We start from the raw sequence: 20,892 nt of genomic DNA, 5'->3' as shown, positions 1-20,892 counted from the left end.
GAGTATATGCACTGTCTATCTGTTGTCTTTCAGTCTTGCTACATGGCCAGCCCATCTCCATTTCTGATTATACATAACTTGGATGATATCGTTGAGACCATCCATTTGTATTAATTTATATGTTGCTACACTTAATGTGCAATCCTTCTCAAATGATGAACAGGTCGATATATTGCTGGAAGAATTGCATTGTATTTGCATTGACATTCTTGCCATAACTGAAACCAGAAGAAAAAAAGGAAGTTGTGGCAAAATGGAAGGATGCATCACAAATTCTTCTGGGAGCAGCAGATGGAAAAGTCAGGGGAGTTGGATTTATGGTGCACCCGTAGGTGGCAGGAAACATCATTTCATGAATAATTTTATCATCTTTGGAGTGCGCTTGATGAGTGTAGCAAATGGGCCACCATGAAAATAATTGTAGCCTATGTTCCAACATCCACTGTGGAAGACGAAGTAGTGAAAAGGTTCTATGAAGAACTTGATAGGATTCTTCAGACTAAAACAACATTCATGGTGGTGCTTGGCAACTTCCATGCTAAGGTGGGTATAGGAGAAAATTGAGAAAACTATATCAGACAATATGACTCGGGTGTAAGAAATGAAAGAGGTCAAAAGCTGGCTGACTATGCATAAGCCTCACATCTATATATCATTTTGACTTAAGCAATGCAATTGATGTAGCTCAAGTTGCGTAGCTTATTTTGGCTTTAGCCCTGCTGTGTAGATGTGCCCTTAATGTTTTTAATCAGGAAGAGGTACTGACATAACCTTTAGAGGTGGAGTCACCTCTCATTCCCCTGTACAGTTAGGCAGAGGGGGCTGTGCAGAACAGTTTAAGTGCACCAGGATGTTCCATGAATCCTCCATAAAGAATTCAAGGAAACTTTCTTGAAGATTATCTAATTCTCGGATTAACATTTCTGGGGAGAGCTGGCTGGCTTCTTCCATCCTGGTTGGATCCTTTCTCATGCCACTCAATAATTACTTCAGCTGGCACCATTGCAGTGCAGAGGCTACTTCCATACAAACCCTGTCTGTAACCAGATGCCTTCAGGAGCTGTTCCCTTTCAGCTTCTGTTACCTTCAAGAGTGCAATATTAGGTGAAATCACCACTGTCTGTGAAAAACAGTGTCAGTGTTCAATTCATTTGCCCTGTAACCCTTCTGCCAGGTAGCGCCGGCAGCAGTCGGAGCCAGGTTCAATATCTAGGGGTCCCTTTTCATCCATCTCACACAGAACCAGCTCGAGCCCCCACCCAGTAGCCTGGGAAATTCATACACCCCTGGGTGCCTCTGAGAGGCAATGCTTCCCCACTCACAAGCACAGAGTATGAGTGTAGAAAAGAAACTTTTAATGAAAGAGGGAGAGAGGTCACATGGCATTAGCTTGGGAAAATACCATGAACAGAGTTCATAACCCCCCACGAGTAACCGTCCCAGCTCAAATGGATTGAACAATGTCCTTTGCCTCTTAGGCTCATTAGTCCAACAATGTAAGGGTTCCATTCACTTATCTAAACTTTCTCCATACCCCACTTCAAATGCCCCACTTACAGTTCTGTCCAGTCAGTGCGGACCCTGACACATCACCCTAATAACTCCACACATTGAGCCTGAAGCCATGCCACCTTTGTGTTACTCCTGTAGTCCACTGGCTCCACCAGCCATTTCTTCTGCTGGCCACCTGCCGCTGCTCCTACTGGCCACCCGCCATTCCCACCAGCCACCCTGCTGGCCACCTGCTGCTGCTCCTACCGGCCGCCCGCCAGTCGCCCCTACTGGCCACCCACCGGTCGCAATGGGTTTGGCTCCAGGCCAGACCAGTGACTTCAGCTCTTAGTGATTTCAACTCTTAGCCACCACCAAGGCTGGCCAAATGATTCTAGCTTTCACTGGAATAACAAAAAAACTCCTGATGGATCTGCTTTAAGTCTATCCTTAGAAGAGTGGTGGGGAGAGAAACAGGTTGATCCAGTCTTACAGCTCACACCTAGCAGGCATGAAGCAGGCTGGCTTAAGCCCTTTCCCCCCAACTCAGTCCACTCAACTCTGGAAGGGGAAGGCTTGTTTATCTGAGACCCCTTATAGTGGTGGTGTCTTGCCTGCAAGCACTGGTGTCATGTTTTACAGTTCCTACATTTGGGGTAGCATGGTTTGTGACCCCACAACTGACAAATTAGTTACAATACACCACATTCCATTCTAACAACTGATCCTCCATCAGCCCTGGCTAAATTGGATTTACATAACCACACCCCAGATTCCTTCCCCATTCTGGCATGAGCTGTATTTACATATCAACAGTTAATTGTCTTGCAGGACTAAACAACTTCAGCTAGATGCATTGCAGCAGTCCTTCAGTCCCTGCTTACATTCTATCTGCATGCCTGTGAGCTACCCACACAATATCCTAGCTTGCCCCTACCCCCCAAGATAGACACACAAGGGCTAGGACTGCCACCATGCTCTACGAATCCCAAGGAAAATTGAAAATGTAGTGCTTGCAGCTTGTGTGGATCAAGGGGAGTGAGCTCAATATATCATGTTTCTGTTTATCTTATGAATACACTCATAATAGTATCTCTGTGCATTGTGTCTTTTGCAGCTGGAAATGTAGCCTTGAGGGCCTCTCCATCCGCACAAGCAGAGGATAAGGAAAAGGAAGCAGAATGACATGTTCCAAAAGATCCTGCAAGCCTCTGGTGCACAGGGCTCAGAGGATCACTCTCATGAACAAAACCAACAGGAATAAAGTGAAGGGGAGAAAAGCAAAGGAAAAGAAGAGAGGCATGAAGTAGGAGATTCTAGTGCTTCTCAAGCAGCAAACAGACATGCCGGAGACTTTTGTTGACCTTTAGATTCAGTAGTCTCATGCTTGCCACCTTCTGTAGCCCATAGTGAATGGCATTCCAATACCTTCCTATAGCCCCTGCATTCCATGTAGTGTCAGGGGCTATGGCACTACACCCCAAAGGAGAGTACAGAAAATCGCAGCCACACATATATTGATCTGTGAGATACACTGTTGGTGAATGTGTTTGTGAAATGAAAATGACTGTTCTTTCCCTCTATTTATAAAATTTCACTCAGGGAGTTCTTTTCCTACCCATGGTCCAGAATTAGGAAGTTTGTCAGGTATCCAAAATTGCATATAACAGCCAGTGTGGGTAAGACAGTAGCGCATAGGTTTGTCCCCTCATTTCAGAGTGTCTCTAGTGAAAAGCCTATACTGCTGCACACTTGCATTCTGTCCATAGGGTCGCTAGAACTGCTGGGAGGTTTGTGGAAGTGCTTCATTTTAGAATGGTGCAAAGCTCTGCTGTGTTCCCCCAACCAAGTGAAAAGTAAGAAAATAGATTTACTGTACTGCTGTTGTCATTCCCCTGTACGTCCAAGGCTGTATAGCGCAAAGTCCTCCTTCCACAGGGTCCTGTTCTGGGCTAGGCTTCCATTTGCAAAGTCCAAGCTTTCCAGGAAGTTTGGGATCAAGTTCCATGAATCATGCTGCCAGCTGCTTCACTTCAGAGAACTTCCAGCTCAGACCATGATGCCATGTTTCATTAGCAAAGAGTAAAGCTGAAGCGAACAAGTGGAACTTTATTGAACCCTGTGGACAGCTCTGTCCATGTGGCTAAGTTGCTTTCAGCCCATCTTCCTGAGTCCCTGGTTTTTCTGATGTCCCCTCAATAACAATAACTATTTGATCTGAGGAAGTGGGTCTGGCCCACGAAAGCTCATCACCTAATAAACCATCTTGTTAGTCTTTAAAGTGCTACATAGTCCTGTTTTTTGTTTCAGCTACACCAGACTAACACGGATACATTTCTATCCCCAATCCCTCCAAGGAGCACTGATTCTGATTCAAATTCCACAGTTCCCATTTTAAAGATTTCACACCTAATCGGCAAGGTCATCCCTCCCTCTGTGTCTAAAAGCTCGTTAGCTATGTCTCTGATTTTCTTCTGTCTCATAGAAAATGTTTCAGACAATTAGCCTCCCCCTCTCCATAATTTAAACACCTGAGCTGAATTCTTGATCCCAATGGCTGAGGTACAGGAAGAGCTGAGAATATATATTCTCCCCTTTGCACGGTAGCATTCTGTTCCTCCAAGGTGCAGGACTTATTACAGTCTTATAAAGCACCTTACATTTCATAACACATGCTATGAGGCTGAAATGTAACCATATTAGTACTTGTTTATATTGCAGTAGCACTCAGAGGATCCAGTCTGTCTCTGTGCAAACATAAATTCAAAAATAGCCACTCCCCCAAATAGCTTACACAATTTAAGTGGGTGTTAAACACAACAGAGCACTGTACAACCCAACAGAAGAAAATGAATAAATATTATTATTTCCATTTTAGAGAGCAAGACAAAGATTTTCTTTGACTCACATCTCATGTCTAACTCACTAAGATCACAATGCCACTCCACACCCATCTACACATCACCTAACACCACTTTCCCTTGGCAACTCTCCAACACACACACTATCATTGCTCCAGATCTAAGTAACCTCTAGCTTTTGATAACAGACTTCAACTTTCAACAATACTCTCCAGTTCCCAGCATGCTCTTGCTGAATTTCCAGATTTTGCCACCACCTCCCAAGGCGAGAAGGGCCAGTTTCTGAATCTCATTCTTTTCCTTGTTGTGCCATCCAATCAGAGTGCCTCTGTGCCCTGTATCCCTCTTCTCCAATAAGAGACCCTGCTGGTGCAGAAGGAGGAGCCAGAGAAAGGTGTACTGAAAGGGAAACAGTAGGGGTTGGGGAATAAAAAGAGAATTGCTGCAACATGAGGTGAGAACAGAACTAAGTCTGGTATGTGAAGTACTGTGTTTGGGCTGGGGAAGAATGTAGAGATACTGAACAGGGTGGAGGTCGTGGGACTGTGAAGGGGATGACAAAAACTGAAGAGAGGGTGAGCAGTGAGGGAGGACTGAAGTGTGAGGGAGAATGAAGACTGAGAACATAATAAGGTGGAGGACTGAGGGAAGATTAATGGACTTTAGCAAAAGAAAGATCTGGAAATGGAGGAAACTTTGACTAGGGAAGTGGGAGCAAGGAAACTTCGAACATGGGGAATGATGAGTTAGGACATGCAGTGGCACTACAAGGTTAATGGAGTGCAGGAGGAATAGAATTGATAGGGAGAGCATGTTAATGCACTGAGAGGAGAAGAAATGGATTTGCATGTGAGGCTTCTTGCTGGCCAGAGTGGCAGCTGAAGTGCTCTGTGTGACTGATTTGGCACCTTATAGGGAAGGGCCCCAGTCTTGGGCTGTAAGTAGCCTTGGTTCTGAGCAATTCACCCTCTCAGCAGTGCCCAGACCAACCTGTTATATTACACAGCTTCACCTACCCCTCTCCTGCCTCTGATAGCAGCAGCGGGGGGGGGGGGGGGGCAGCAGGCAGCACTTTGGAGACAGTGCTGACGGGAACTGACTTTTAAGCCAGCTCCTCTCAGCACCGGCTCCTGTTCCCGTCCCCTTCCTCTCCTCCCCGCTGCCTCTCATATAGAGGCAGCAAGGTGGGGAGAAGGTGAGTAGTCGAGTACTCCACTCAATTACCCGATAAGCATAGTTGACTACTCACTTACATCCCTACACAGAACTACTTGTTTTTTAAAAAATTGTTTTTAAAGTTATAGACTAACTTGGCTACCCCTCTGAGCATATGTATATATTGTATGTAATTTGATTACCATTCAGATACTCAATCCTCTGAAATATAAGAGAACACATGCCACCAGCATCCTAAATGAACCATATGCAACAGCCAGTGATATAAATGCAACCTTTACTCTTACCACATAGTTTTGGGGTCCTGCTCAGCATATGGCTTAGCATCTCACTGCTGAGGTATTTTTAAGTATTTTGGATACTATTTCAGAGAGAGAGTTCACGAGACAACCAAGACCTACTAGCTTAAATTACAATGCTTTATGGTGAATTGGCTCCAGTTGACTTCATCAGTGCTCAGACTCAGCCCTTTCAAGTTTGCCATTATTGTACTAACGTCATCATTCCATTTATTATTGAATAGGTTGAACGTGAATTTCACCTCTCTTGTGCTTAGTTACTGAACATTGTAAACTTCATGACCATTCAATTTAAAAGAAGTCAGTTCAACCAGTCCTCATGACCCATCTGGCACTTTTCTTAGAACTGAAAGGTAAAAATTCCAGCTTGAGGAGACATAACCATGCTGTGATTGAGCTAGAGCACTAAAAAGAGGGGAGCCAGGTAAGGAGCCTGCCAGCCCTGTTAACTTCTCCCCCACCCCAGCACCAGCTGGTGTCCTGGACCATGTGTTGTTACCCCCTGCACCCACCCAGCATCTACTGGAGTTCTAGTCCAGTCCCACCTGAGCACCTGCAGTGCCTCCCCCAAGCACCAGCAGCACCAATGGGCCGCCCCCTCCAAGATTTAGTCAGAAATATATAGCACAAGTCATGGACAGGTCACAGGCCATGAGTTTTTGTTTACTTGTTTATGACTTTAATGAAAAATACCTATGACTTAAGCCTTATTTATCATCTAAAAATCCTGAAAATGCCTCTCCGCTAGTGTCATTGATTCCATAGAAACTATGATATAGCGATCTAATGAAACAATAACTTAATTGTCCAATCAGGAAATACTATTCAGCTTTGCTGTCTCTTTCTGAGGAAAATAAATTACTTGTTTTAAATTGGGAAAATGTAAACATTTTAATCCCGCTAAGCTATCCCAGAAGCGCCTGACATGTCCCTGCACCCCTGGCCAGAGGAGGATATCATGGGAGCTCTGCACACTGTCCCTGCCCACTAGTCCTACCTCAGCAAATCCCATTGTCCTGCAGAATCAATGCATGGGGTGGGGACATAGAGCAGAGACTCTCTGACTCTCCCCCACTTCAACCCCTCCAGGGTCTGCAGGGACATACTGGCTGCTTCTAATAGCGGCTCAGGGCCAAAGCAAGAAGGGAGCCTGCTTTAGTCCCAGTGGATTTATACTAATTTAAAATCTCTGAGATTGTCTGTAGTAGCCTCTGGCAGATTAAACCGGATGCTGGGAAACTCCCAGTGAAACCAGGAGGACTGGCAACCCTATCCCCCCTTGCCAAAAGTAAGGCCCTGATACTGTAATGGGATCCACTAATTTAGACCCTTGAGCCTGTGGGGAGTCCTACTAGAGTTAAGAGTGTAAAGGGCTCTATTGCTGGACCCTCATACAGGATTTGAGGGTTCGATGAGTTAATGTTTGTGACTCTTTGAATAAAATGCAAAGTAGCTGCAAATGAGTATTAATATATGTCCGATGCACTTTGTCTTCCCTTTCTCCTTGCTGATTTAAAATACAAGGTGTTGGTAAGTGTCTATTTTCACAAGGGCTCGTGGCACGAGATTCCCCCATCAGAGGGAAACAGCTTCACCAGTCGGAACTGCAGGGGAAGGAAAGCGCATCCAGTGCCGTCTATTCTAAGAAGCCGGGCGCTCCGGGGACACCCGTCGCGCAGCCGAGCCCCTTTGCTTACTTCCACGTGGCGGCCCGGAGACAGCCCAGGGGCCGCTACCCGCACACACAAGTCGCGCGCCCTGCTCTGCGCCCGGAGTGCATTTCAGCCCGGCGTCCTGCGCGGGAGCGCCCCCTGACGGGCGAGCCCTTGCAACCCCCCTGCCCGGCGAGCTCTGCGGACCAATGGGCGCGCTCTCTAATATTCATGAGCTGCCGCGGGCCAATGAGCGGCCGGGCGCGACTGGAGGGCTGAGAAGCCTTGGCATGGGGAAGACCAAGAGGAACCTGCTCGCGTTGAGGCGAAGGACGCGCTGCTCAGTGCCCAGCTCTGCGCTCCAGTGGCTGCTGGTGCCGCCCCCCCGCCAGGCTGCTCTCTCGGGGCTGGGAGCGAGGGAAGAGGCGGAATAAGGGGAAGCTGCCGGTGCTTGTCACCTGCTGAGCCAGGCTGCGTGGGGCAGGGCCGGCGGGCTGCCTCCATGCGCAGGCCATGGGGAGGGCTGGCTGCGGCTTGCCTCGCCTGTGCGTGCGCTGGGCAGCGCTGCTACTAGCGCTCTGGCCCTGCTGCGCCCACGGGAACTGGATGTGAGTCGGGGGTGGGCGGCGATGGGGCTGGCGGGGCGGCCGGGGGAGGGGGCAGCGTTGTGGCCGAGAGGCTCCGGCTGCCTGGCTCTCACTCCCGGGCTGGTTCCGCAGGTGGCTGGGCATCGCCTCCTTCGGGGTGCCGGAGAAGCTGGGCTGCGCCGGGCTGCCGCTGGGCGGCCGCCAGAAGGAGCTGTGCAAGAGGAAGCCCCACCTGCTGCCCAGCATCCGCGAGGGCGCGCGGCTGGGCATCCAGGAGTGCCGGAGCCAGTTCAGGCACGAGCGCTGGAACTGCCTCCTCCTGCCGCCCGGCTCGCCCGCCGCCGCCTTCTCCATCTTCGGCGCCGAGCTGAGCAGCGGTGAGTCCGCTCCGCGGGGGTGGGGCGGGAAGCGCCCCAGGTGCCCGCCAGCCTCGAGGGGCGGAGGCGGCCGGGGCAAAGGCGCTGGTGCTTGCCAAGCGTTGGCACCTTGGCCGGGGTTTGGCGGTCGATGAGCCGCTTTCTCCGGGCGCCCGGCTACTCCAGCCCAGCTACACCGGGGCCGCGCTCCGCCCGTGTGCGGCGCCGGGCGGGGCGAGCCAGAGGCTGGGAAGCGGGACGTCGCAGGGCAGAGCAAAGGCTCCTCTTCCTCTCCCCCCGCAACTATCCTCGGTCGGGGAGGGCACCGCCGGGGTCGAGTGGGCATCCCGGGGGCCGCCGCGGCAGTGCCCTGCCTCGGGTCCCGTCCCCACCAGCTGCTCTCGAGATACTTCGCCTATAACCAGTATATTGACAAGCTAAAAGCCGCCTCCCGCAACGGCACTGGCAGCAACCTGCCCCCTGCCCGCAGAGCTTTGATCCTGATCTTCAGACTCACTAGGCGGCCGCCTCCAAAGGGGGAGGAGGGGGCACCTGGGTCGCTGTCTTCTGTGGGGAAGAAAACATAATTCAATTTACTAAGGGACCTGATTCTGATCTGACTTTGCCAAAGCCCCATTTACATTTGTGCCCCTCCCTTGATTTACATGGAATTATCCTTGGCTGACATCAGTATAAGGAGAAGACAGAATAAGGTATTATTAATTTCTCTTATGCTCTGCCCTCCCTTCCTCCAGCCTACACTGGAGATTTGCCCTGTTTTCAGGCAGAAGTAGCTAACCACCAAAGGCTTGATCCAGTTTCTCAAATTAATGGAGAAACTCCTTATTGATTGGTGCAGCATCAAACCCTAAGAGTAATCACATAGGGTGCATCTACACAGCATCCTTAGCTGGAAATAAGCTATGCAGTTTGAGCTATGCAAATTGGGTAGCCTATCTGGAGTGTATTTTTCAATAAACCGCTATTCCAAAATGTCCTTTAATCCTCATGGAATGAGGTTTACATGGGCGTCGGAATAACCTGCATGCTGTCAAAACACAGAATAGCTATTTCAGGATATCGGAAGTATCCTGAAATAGTGCTGCAGTGTAGATGTACCCATAGATAGGCACCATGAACACTGAAGTGCAGTTTACTCTGATTTCAAGCAAGGGTCCACTGAACCAGTGTAAATTGAGATTGATGGTAGTGTACTATATCTAGACTAGGGGTTGCAGTTAGGTGGGGGAAGTATGGCTGAAATCTTCAGTGTAGACAAGTCCTAAGTCTAAATTTCCAAAACTGTCATAGCTGATTTTAATCTTTTAATTTTGATCTGCTACATAAGAACATAAGAGCAGCCATACTGGGTCAGATCAAAGGTCCATCTAGACCAGTATCCTGTCTGCCGACAGTGGCCAGTGCCCCAAAGGGTAGGATCACAACAGGTAATCCTCACATGATCCCTCCCCTGTCACCCACCTCCAGAGAAACAGAGGCTACGGACACCATTCCTACCCATCCTGGTTAATAGCCATTGATGGACCTAACTTCCATGAAACAATCTAGCACTTTATTGAACCCTGTTAAAGTTCTAGCCTTCACCACATCCTCTGGCAAGGAATTCCACAGATTGACTGTGCACTGAGTGAAGAAAAACTTCCTTTTGTTTGTTTTAAACCTGCTGCCTATTAATTTCATTTGGTATCCTCTAGTTCTTATATTATGGGAACAAGTACATAACTTTTCTTTATTCACACTCTCCACACCACTCATGATTTTATATACCTCTATCATATCCCCCCTTTGTTTCCTCTTTTCTAAACTGAAAAGTCCAAGTCTTTTTAATCTTTCTTCAAATGGGAGAGAATAGTCAGAGAGAAATGATTGTGCAGTTTGAATCCCTTTGTTCACAATAATGAAATTAACTGTTCAATCATAAACATTATTTCAAGCAAATTATTTGATTGTTTTACTTAAAAATACACACAGTTTTTACAATATCAATGTAAAAATGTACCATGTATACTGCAAATAAGAAAAAAAGAATTCAAATATTATTTTACTTCTTTAAATGTTTCCTATTGCTCTCTTTTGTTTTGTTTTACATTCACAGTACAGTGTATTTTATACATATTTCATTATTAATTGAATACAATAATTAGAATGTAAATCTCAGTTCACCAAGGCATTTAAGCACATGCCAGAGTTAAGCATGTAAGTAGTCTTTGGGAATTGTCTAAATCAAGGCTTAAACTAGGGGTAATTTGTCTATATCTGAAAACATCAGGTTCTGCAAAGAAGCTCTCAGTGCTCTCCTGAAACCCTGCTGACTTGTTTCTGTCTTAGTGAAGTAGACAAAGTGTGGGTCTAATTTAACAATTAAACACAATTATTTCCAAATGTGTTTTAACAGAACACATTCTCTTTCAATATAATTATTTTATGCCAAATGTTTATGGGTTTGGACACTGTAAGTTATGACACAGGCATTGATTCCAGAAACATACGCATGAGTAGTCTCATTGAAGTTTTATGCATCAGGATTTCTCATCCATGTCAGTGTTCACAGGATATGGGTCTAATCCCATCTACTTGCCTGAAAGAAGAGTGCACAATTGAGTCCTTATTTGGTAGTTTAAGGTTGTGTTTTGTTGCTGTGTAACAATCATTAAATGCTATGATACAGAACTTAAGAAATAAACCACAAAAATAGTGTGCAGTCTGAAAAGACCATCCCTGCAGTTACCCCTTGTGAATAACTTTATTCCTGTGAATAGTCCTATGGAGATCAGTTGGGCCCAAATTTAGACCTTGTAGATCCTTATGTACAAGTGTCTTTACTAGCATGACTAGTCTTGTTGATGTTTCTTAAGGGAAAACATTATTTTGATGTTATAGTGAGCAGTATAGAAACACTAACATTGGGTTTTGTAAAAGTGGAGAAAAATAATTGTTCTTCCACTAATGGCAGGGTGTTTTAGGTGGCCTTTAAAAGTGTGCTGACCCTACCAGATCCTTTAAAGATATCAGGCCCGATTTCCCTGGGACACTTGCTTTGTCATACCTCCAGCAGAATTTGGATCTAAAGCTGGCATAACAGTAAAGAGTCACCCCACTCGAGGATGATCCATTTATGGCGTAAAGATAGCATTGGAGTTTTCTGCCATTTCCCCTTCTTAATGCCTGCCTACAAGAGAAAAGGGGGTCTGGCTAAAACACCCTTCTGCCACTGTCACTGCTGTCTGTAGTTTCATCATCTTTTGACTCTTGCACCCTTTATAAACTAAAACAGCCCTGGTATGTGGTCTGACTTTGTACAAAGACAACACTAGAACCATGGGAATGCACAGAACTCCCACAGGAACTTTGAGTCATCTTATGATCAGAACCTTTTTCTTTTTCAGATCAATATTAATGATGGAAAATAGCAGGGCTGGTCAGGCATTTTCTATTGAAGTGTATTTTTGAAATTCAGTCAAAATTTCCTATGGCAAAAAAACCCAGATCCACTTCTGAAAGTGGTGAAAAAAATGACACACATTCAGAATGAAGTAGCATAATTAAAAGAGCAGTCCTGAAAAAATCAAATGCACATGAATAGTCCTCATACGTCTGTGAAGCTTGGTTAGGCCGGAGTCTCAATTCCATTACCCTGGTGAAACTCCATGAGTCAGGCACACGAAGTCCCAAGCATGAGTGGGACTTGTTGAAAATAACAACTGTCGAGCCCTCCCATTATTCCCTTTAAATAGTAGTTATTGGGGATTGACTTGCAAGATTAATTTGTGAGAATTAATAGTGGGCAGGTGTGGCTAATCTCTAACATAACATTTCCATTCATTCTTTTTAGGCACCAAGGAATCAGCCTTTATTTATGCAGTGATGGCGGCAGGCCTGGTACATTCAGTGACTCGATCATGCAGTGCAGGAAATATGACCGAGTGCTCCTGTGATACAAACCTGCAGAATGGTGGCTCAGCCACCGAAGGCTGGCACTGGGGTGGCTGCTCTGATGACATCCATTATGGAATGTGGTTTAGCAGAAAGTTTTTAGATGGTCCTGTTAAGAACATTACTGGAAAAGAGGGGAATGGATTGATCGCAATGAACCAGCACAATAACGAGGCTGGAAGGCAGGTATGCATTAGAAGTTAAAAATCTGATCAAATAATCGTTCGATGTCACTGCCCAACGTGGCATTAATATAATGAGGCCTGATCCTGACTGCAAGTAAGAATTGGATTAAAAACTCCAGAGCAAAACGTAGGCTAAAAATGTAGGCTATCATCTGTCTTCAATTCACTTGAGTAGTTTTTTAAATAAATTTGTTAAAATAATTTCGAGTCCTAAGATTGAGTTGGAGTGCAGTAGAGACTTTTATCTTTCATGCTCCTCCTTCAGTACAATTTAACCACACCTTTCTCAGAAGAATGCTTGTGGTTTCATTTCCTTTCTGTTATATGCAATGAGCTGTATTTTTGAACCCTTCTAATATTGTGTGAGCTGACAGAGTGGACATTAGGTTTCCTAGCTATAGTGTATTTTTTAAAAAATTGCTCTATACTTTGTTCATTGAGCATTACATGCAGAGTGTCTATATAGTTTTTTTCTGAAAGAAGACAGGCACCCACAACTCTATTAGGGAAGTTACCTTGAGCTTTGAAATCAGTTGCAATTCTCATTGACTTCAGCAGGCTCAAGATTAGGGCCTACAGTGTGCAACCCCTGTTCCTCCAGGCACTGTAGAAACTTCTTCCTGCATGCATCTTGAAAATAAGGTGGGTAGGAGTCTGCTCTTCAAGCCCATAAAAATTCCAATTGTATGCTACTTTTGACCTTTTCATAATGAACGTCCATTGTTCCCTTATTGCTAAGTGGAAGTTGGAGGCAGCCTCAGTGACGACCATTATGAGAATGCTGCCCCTACAGGAGCTGTGGTGCTGGGGAGGAGATATGTGACAGCTTTCATATGGATCTCCTTGGGCTCTGGTGGGTCTCACAGGAAGGAACCTCACACCTTTCTCTTGGGGCTGAGTACAAACCTCTCCTCTGTCAGAGAATGATCAGGCAAAAACATAATCTGAACCTTCATAAAGGAACATTCATAAAGGCCCCCAGCAGACCAGGGAGACACGGAGCAAAGCCGCGGAGGACACGGGCGGCGGCACCGGCGCATCTTGGTCCTGCCGCCCGCGTCTCCATGGTCTGCTAGGGGGACGACGATGCAGCGAGGCCTCCATGGAAGCAGGACCACCAGCAGACCAGGGCCCCCAGCAGACAAGGGAGACGCGGAGCAAAGCCGTGGAGGACCCAGGCGGCGGGACAGCGGCACGTCTGGGCAGTCCCGCTGCCCGCATCCTCTGCGGCTTTGCAGACCAGGAAGACGCGGAGCAAAGCTGCAGAGGACCAGGGCGGCGGGACCGCAGCACGTCTGGGCGCTCCCGCCGCCCGCGTCCTCCGCGGCTTTGCTCCGCGTCTCCCTGGTCTGCTGGGGGAGGCCCCCCCAGGCCTCCCCCAGCAGACCAGGGAGACGCGGAGCAGCTTTTCTCGCCCCGGAGGATGTGGGCGGCAGGACCTCGGCGCGTCTGGGTGGTCCTCCGGGGCGAGAAAAGCCCCGTTCGTAAGTACGGACCCGACATAAGATCCGCGTAACTCGGGGACTGCCTGTATTGTAACAAAGGCCCTCTTCCCTCAGAGCCCAGCTTCTGTGCCTTCAGCACAGTGAAGTCTTATTTCCAAAGCTGTGACTACCCAGTCATTTCCTTATCAACCGATTCTAAAGGCAAACACAGGATCATGGCTGTACAAATAAGTAGTGAGGAAGAGAACACAAGTATCTGGAGTAACTGCCATGGTGGATAAGAGGGCTATTGGAAGAATACTGTAAATTGGGGATGCCCAAGTGTGCTCTGGGCACAAGTCCTACCCCCACTCCTGCAGAGGAGCAATTTGGGTATTCCTACTACTTGCTGCCTACACAAACATAGACAGGAGCTTCCAGCTCCAGGTATAGCCCATAGGGTCTTGAAATGTTGCCTACGTCTCCTCCCCAATTCACAAGGTTCCATCTGCATTGACTAAGGGTTCTAATAGCCTGCTATTCCTCCTTTAGTGGCCTTATGAATGCCTCACTTGTTAGGTTTAGCAGCGACCTTGCACAACAAGCAATTTCTATTCATGCACCAAGGAAAGTACAAGGAAACATGGTCCAGTGTATTATAATAATGTTTGTAGAGTTGCACATAATTAGGTGTGACCTTCAGGATCCAGGCATGTTGCCAGTACAGCCCTCAGTATCACTCCGGGCTCTATCTTGCGATATGCTGGGAGACCTAAACTGCCACTGAAGTCAATGGGAACTGGCACCTCCCAGGGCTGTCCGCAAAGCTTCGGTCACGCTGATAGAAATGTGTTCATTTTTTGTTCCACATTTACTGTAATGTTCAAATTTAAGGCAGGGACAAATAATTTTCTTTGCACTTTATTATAACCACTACTTCATTACATTTTGGTGGGGATCGGTACCAGAAAACACAAGTAAGGACAGTTCTTGGCTCTTTGGAGTTTGCAGCCTAACACCTTGCAATCTGCCCTTTGTGGATGGAGCAGTTGCCCTGTTGTCACCAGGGCTCTGTATAAGGGAGGCAGGGCTCCAGTGGTACTGATATGTCTGCAGGAGCAGGACCTAAAAGCCAGAAAAAGTAAAATTCACTGTAGAACCCTGAGGAAGGTGTTAAACTGGCATTTTCTTCCCCTTCCTTTCTTTTCTTCCCTTCTCTCCCACATCGATTACCAGTACATTTATATAAAGTGGAGAGGTTAAAAAAAATTAAAGCTTTACTGTACTTCATCTATTTGCTAAGTCTGTGGATATGATAGTTTTTAAAACTTTTTCCAGAGCTGAGTGTCACGTGTGCCAATAGACACGCCTAGTTGTTTACTTCTACCAGTGATTGTCCATGTGAGATTGAAGGGGAAACCATTACATTCACTGTTTGCTAAAAAGTTGAGCTGCAGTCCCAGGCGTAGGAAGGTGGTGCTTTGTTTACTGTCTACAGTTTGTAGAGTCTGGCTTCAATATAAGATCTACTTAGATTTTTGTGCATGCGCTGGAGAAGCCTAATTAAGGCTTCAGACATCTTTTGCCCTGCAGACAACTTTTATTAAATTTAGGTCTTATATCTGAAAAGGATTTCAAACTTATTCTACCAAACAAACACTCTAAAAGAAAAGTATTAGCTCTATTAATACTAATTTCTAAAGTTAGTATAAAAAATGTGGATGATTTACATTATCAAAATGTTAGCCTGTGTTTGTGTGGAGTGAAAAAATGCATTGAAAACAAAAGCTGTTAATGGCAAATCTAACTTACCTACGTTGCCTACCTACAATAACAGAGCCTGATTCTGCCTGTGTGACAGCCACCTGTTATGGAGGCAGGCTAAGACCCTGGGTCTAAATGTCCTCGGCTACCATATCCACTCTCATTCTCAAAGTGTGCACAATTAAATATCATTGCTGTGTTCCACTCAAGAGGTGGCTACATTTCAGCAATGAGTGGAATGATTAAGTATGTGTAGTTTGGGGAAAACTTTGAATCCTTCAGAATGAAAAAAGAGGCATAAATGGAAGTTTCATTATTACTACTGTGAAACTGATGACTTTTTTTTTTTGTCTTGCTAAGGTAAGCTGCAGGTGCTCAGCAGTTCTAAAAACTCAGGTCTGGTGCATGTCTCAAGCTAGGCATCCCCGAGCAAGTAGCCACTAAACATTTATCTCTTCTGTGCTCTTGTTTCCCCACCAGTAAAAAGGTTGGAGACTAAGGGTATGTCTACACTACAATGTTAGTTCGAACTAACGGACGTTAGTTCGAATTAACATTCATAGGCTAACATTCATAGGCTAACATTCATAGGCGCTACATTAGCGCTCCGCTAGTTAGAATTTAAATCGAACTAGCGGAGCGCTTAGTTCGAACTAGGAAATCCTCAATTTACGAGGATTAAGCCTAGTTCGAACTTACTAGTTCGAATTAAGGGGTGTGTAGCCCCTTAATTCGAACTAGTGGGAGGCTAGCCCTCCCCAGGTTTCCCTGGTGGCCAACACCAGGGAAACTCTATTGCCCCCCTCCCGGCCCTGGACCTCTTAAAGGGGCACGGGCTGGCTACGGTGCCCGTGCCAGGTGCAAACCTGCCAGCACCCAGCCAGCAGACCCTGCACCTGGCACGGCACAGAGCCACCCACCTGATGTCCCCCAGCCCTCCCCCTCTTCCCGGGACCAAGCTGGCGGCTCCCGAGAGCTAGCCCGGGACCACAAGAGGCGGGCACCTTCCTGGGCTAGTGCAGACATCGTGGACCTCGTCCACGATCTCCGCACTAGGCACAGGAAAGTGGCCGTCTAGGGCAGGAGAGCTGCCAGCCTGGCCACCCAGGAGCAGGTGTGCATGAAAATCAAGGGGGTCCACTGAGACCCCCGACCCTGAGCCTACAATGGCCGTCCTGGGTCAGACCAAAGGTCCATCTAGCCCAGTAGCCTGTCTGCCGACAGCGGCCAACCCTAGGGACCCTGGAGGGGATGGACCGAAGACAGTGACCAAGCCATTTGTCTCGTGCCATCCCTCTCCAGTCTTCCACACACTTTGGGCAGGGACACCACTCCTACCCCCTGGCTAAGACTACTCTATGGACCCAACCTCCATGACTTGATCTCACTTCCCTTTAAACTCTGTTCTAGTTGTAGCCTTCACAGCCTCCTGCAGCAAGGAGTTCCACAGGTTAACTATTTGCTTTGTCAAGAACAACTTTCTCTTACTAGTTTGAAGCCTGCTACCCATTCCTTTCCTTTGGTGTCCTCTAGTCTTTCTTTATGGGAACTCATGAAGAACTTTTCTGAATGCACCCTCTCCACCCAACCCCTGCTTTTAGAAACCTCTATCCTGTCCCCACTCTATCTCCTCTTTTCTAAGCTGAACAGTCCCAGTCTCTGTAGCCTCTCTTCATCTGGGACCTGTTCCCAACCCCTGATCTTGTTAGTTGCCCTCCCCTCTCCCAGCCTTTCTCTTCCTCACTCCCACCTCCTTTTCCCAGTCTCCCCCAGTTTTGTTCAATAAAGACAGAGTCAATGTTGGAAGAAACGTTATCTTTATTTTGTACATCAGGAAGGGGGGCTAGGGAAGGGTAAGTGGAAGGAGGTGAGGGAGGAATGGGGTATGAGCCCCCGATGGGGAGGACTGGGCTGGCTCTGCGGGCTTCTGGGGGTGGAAGCTCTCCTGCAGCCCCCCAATTGCCCCCTCTTCCCAGATGGAAGCCTGCGGCAAGTGCAGCCGGGCTGATGGCCGAGTGCTGTGATGTGCCCAGTGTGGGCACTCCGGGCACTCCAAGCCAGGACTGGTTTTCAAGCGGGGCACCCCTGAAAACTGTCTGTCCGGGGTGGGGGTCGGGTCCCTTTAAGCGCAGCCCTCGGCTAGCCTGAGACAGCATCTCCATGCTCTAAGTCCTCCTCTGATGCCCTGCCGGCACTGCTTCCGGCCATCCTTAAGCCCTGTTCAGGGTCCACTCAATGTGGACATGCTAGTTCGAATTAGCAAAACGCTAATTCGAACTAGTTTTTAGTTCTAGACGCGTTAGTTCGAATTAGCTTAGTTCGAATTAACTAATTCGAACTAAGTTAGTTCGAACTAACTCTGTAGTGTAGACATACCCTAACAGACTACCAGCGAATGGGCAGTATTTTTAATGAGGAATATAGAGGAATTAAATTCTGAATATCGGTCTTGATTTATTTTCAGGCAGTAGCAAAACTGCTGTCAGTGGATTGTCGTTGTCATGGTGTTTCCGGATCTTGTGCCGTGAAAACTTGTTGGAAAACTATGTCTTCATTTGAAAAGATTGGCCAGTATTTAAAGGATAAATATGAAAACAGTATACAGATATCTGACAAACTGAAGAAAAAACTACGCAGGAAAGAGAAAACACAACAGAAAATACCAATCCGCAAGGAAGATCTTCTCTACATAAACAAGTCACCCAACTATTGTGTGGAGGATCCCAGACTAGGGATTCCTGGGACACAGGGAAGAGAATGCAACCGCACGTCAGAGGGCCCAGATGGCTGCAATCTCCTCTGCTGTGGTCGTGGTTACAACACTCACGTAGTCAGGCATGTGGAGAGGTGCGAATGCAAGTTTGTCTGGTGCTGTTACGTCCGCTGCAGAAGGTGTGAGAGCATGACTGATGTTCATACCTGCAAATGAGAGAATCTGTCTCAGAAAAGAAAACAACTCCTCCTCGCCTACCAGGACTCATTCCTTCTCTGTTAGAATAACAAGAGGATCTGCCTTCATAACAGATGTCCCAGAATGCTTTGGTTTCCAACTGAAAGAGCAACTCACGACAATAATCGCCTGCATGTAATGATTGAGTGACAATAAAAAAGGCCAAGCCTTCTGAGGAGCCCAAATGGATAGGTGGCATATTTGAATATTAACACCACAGCTACTATGGAGTATTAAACTTTTCATCAGCAACGGCCATAACATGATGATCAAGAATTGCCTTAAAGTTGTCAATGAGCACAATAGAAAAAAGTCAAAAAGAGATGTTGGCTTTTAGTGGCCACAAGGATACTGGACACGGAAGAAGTATCATGCAGTTCTCACTTCCCTCTGTTAATAGTGGGAACCATTCAGTGACTCGACTTACCCATGTACAGCTTCTTCCTGCACACTGCGGAAAGAAATGAGGATGCAAAGCTCCACTGTTGAACGTGCGGTGGTTGATTAGCTACTGTACAGGGGGCAGTGTAAATGTGTCAGTGCTCAGCACTGTGGGCTGAGTACTGGGGAGGGAGAGGATATTGGGTAGGTTTGAAGTGGAGCTGGGACATGGCAAGACCATCAGTGCTGCAGTTTGAATGCACATAATGTGCCCAGTAGCAGCCATTTTTAGTATTTTCACAAACCCATCACTCAAATGTGCTTAGAATAACTAAAGGGGCGGGGCAGCTGTGTAGGACGCAAGTATGAAGGAAACAGACTTTGCTACAGTCAGCTCCACCAGATCTCATACATGTGTGTGGCACAGTATTCTTGCCAGCCCACTATCTTTAGACCAGGTGCCTTCCGCTTACTGTACTGTTGGATCATGAGTCACCCTGTTCATCTGTTCTGGTCGTGGCATCTAGCTCAGGTTTTCTTAAACCTCAGCCACATCACTTGCAGGATCAAACCAAAAGTTTATCATAAAGGGAAATAAATGTCAGAAATGGAATATTCCCATCTGCCTTTAGAACATAAGTATGGCCATATTGGGTCAGACCACTTAGCCCAGTATCATGGCCGCCAGATGCTTCAGAGAGAATGAACAGAATAGGGCAAGTTATTGAGTGATCCATTCCCTGTCGTCCAGTCCTGGCTTCTGGCAGTCAGAGGTTTTGAGACCTCACAACATGAATTTGCATCACTGACCTGCCTAGCAACTAGCTGTTGATAGACTTATTCACCATGAATATCTTTGCAGATACAGTAGATCACACCCCAGCCAGTGTTGCTTTTAAAACAAGATCAAATGCATGATGTACTTGATAGAGTGCCTCACACCATTAAAACACCTAAAACCACTGGTATTATTTATTTTTCCATTTTTGGCTCACTGTTATTTACATCTCTGAAAGGAAGGGAACCAGTCAGGAATTAGGCACTACCCAGGCACAGCTTGTTCCTGCACGTTGCTGAAAAATGTGATTCCGGAGCTCTAATTTTGAACATGCAGCGTTTGCTGGCAGAGAGACATCCATGTATTGTATGAAATGTCTAGTGCTCATTGTTTTTGTGTATGTAATTGTGTGTTAAATACTGCTTTAAAAGATTTGTGTGAAAGGGTTTTGGTTGCTGAAATATACAAAGATATATTTTTGATAAAATTTATATTTTGTGAATGTTTAAATTATGCACATTCTAGAAAAGGCTTTAAAGGCATGTGCATTAAGTTCCATGAACTAACATAAGATTACATTGTTTGACATTTGCTGGTTAGATCGCTGTTACTCTTGCAGTAGCTTTTAACTGACTTTTGTTTGCTTGTGTAAGAGGGAAGACACGTATTTGAACTGTTACATAAATGACGTATTTCTCACAAACAGGGCACCATTACAGCTACAATACTCCGATTATGACACACTAAGAATTAAATTTTCTAGTGATCAATTGATTTTTATTCTCTACAATTTCCTTTTTCCTCTTTTACAGCTTATTTGCAGAGTGAAATCCTGGCCTTGTTGAAGTGAATAGCAAAACTCCCATTAACATCAGTAAGGCTGGGATTTCACCTTTGTAATATAGCATCTGTACTTTTTAAAAACAAACTAGCATAGAGATGTTGGTTGGGAATTTCAGAGTTAATTGGGGTTGGGGTTCCTAATTCTCATGAGTTTTAATTATATTTCTCATTTAATTGGGTATCAAGGTCTC

General features: G+C 46.3%; 1 protein-coding gene across 1 annotated transcript; it reads left to right on the top strand.

Moving 5' to 3' along the window:
- The first annotated feature begins 6,500 nt into the window (after positions 1-6,500).
- On the top strand, positions 6,501-20,632 carry WNT16 (Wnt family member 16). Its single transcript, XM_006122566.5, has 4 exons — positions 6,501-8,087; positions 8,199-8,443; positions 12,276-12,562; positions 18,214-20,632. The coding sequence occupies exons 1-4, from the start codon at positions 7,993-7,995 to the stop codon at positions 18,676-18,678; spliced, it is 1,092 nt and encodes a 363-aa protein (XP_006122628.3). The 5' UTR covers positions 6,501-7,992; the 3' UTR covers positions 18,679-20,632.
- Positions 20,633-20,892: the final 260 nt, after the last annotated feature.

The sequence above is a fragment of the Pelodiscus sinensis genome, chromosome 1 (assembly GCF_052426305.1).
Source record: "Pelodiscus sinensis isolate ZL-2025 chromosome 1, ASM5242630v1, whole genome shotgun sequence".
NCBI lineage: Eukaryota > Metazoa > Chordata > Testudines > Trionychidae > Pelodiscus > Pelodiscus sinensis.
The sequence above is the reverse complement of the archived record's forward strand: the minus strand, read 5'-3'. Positions and strand labels throughout refer to the sequence as shown.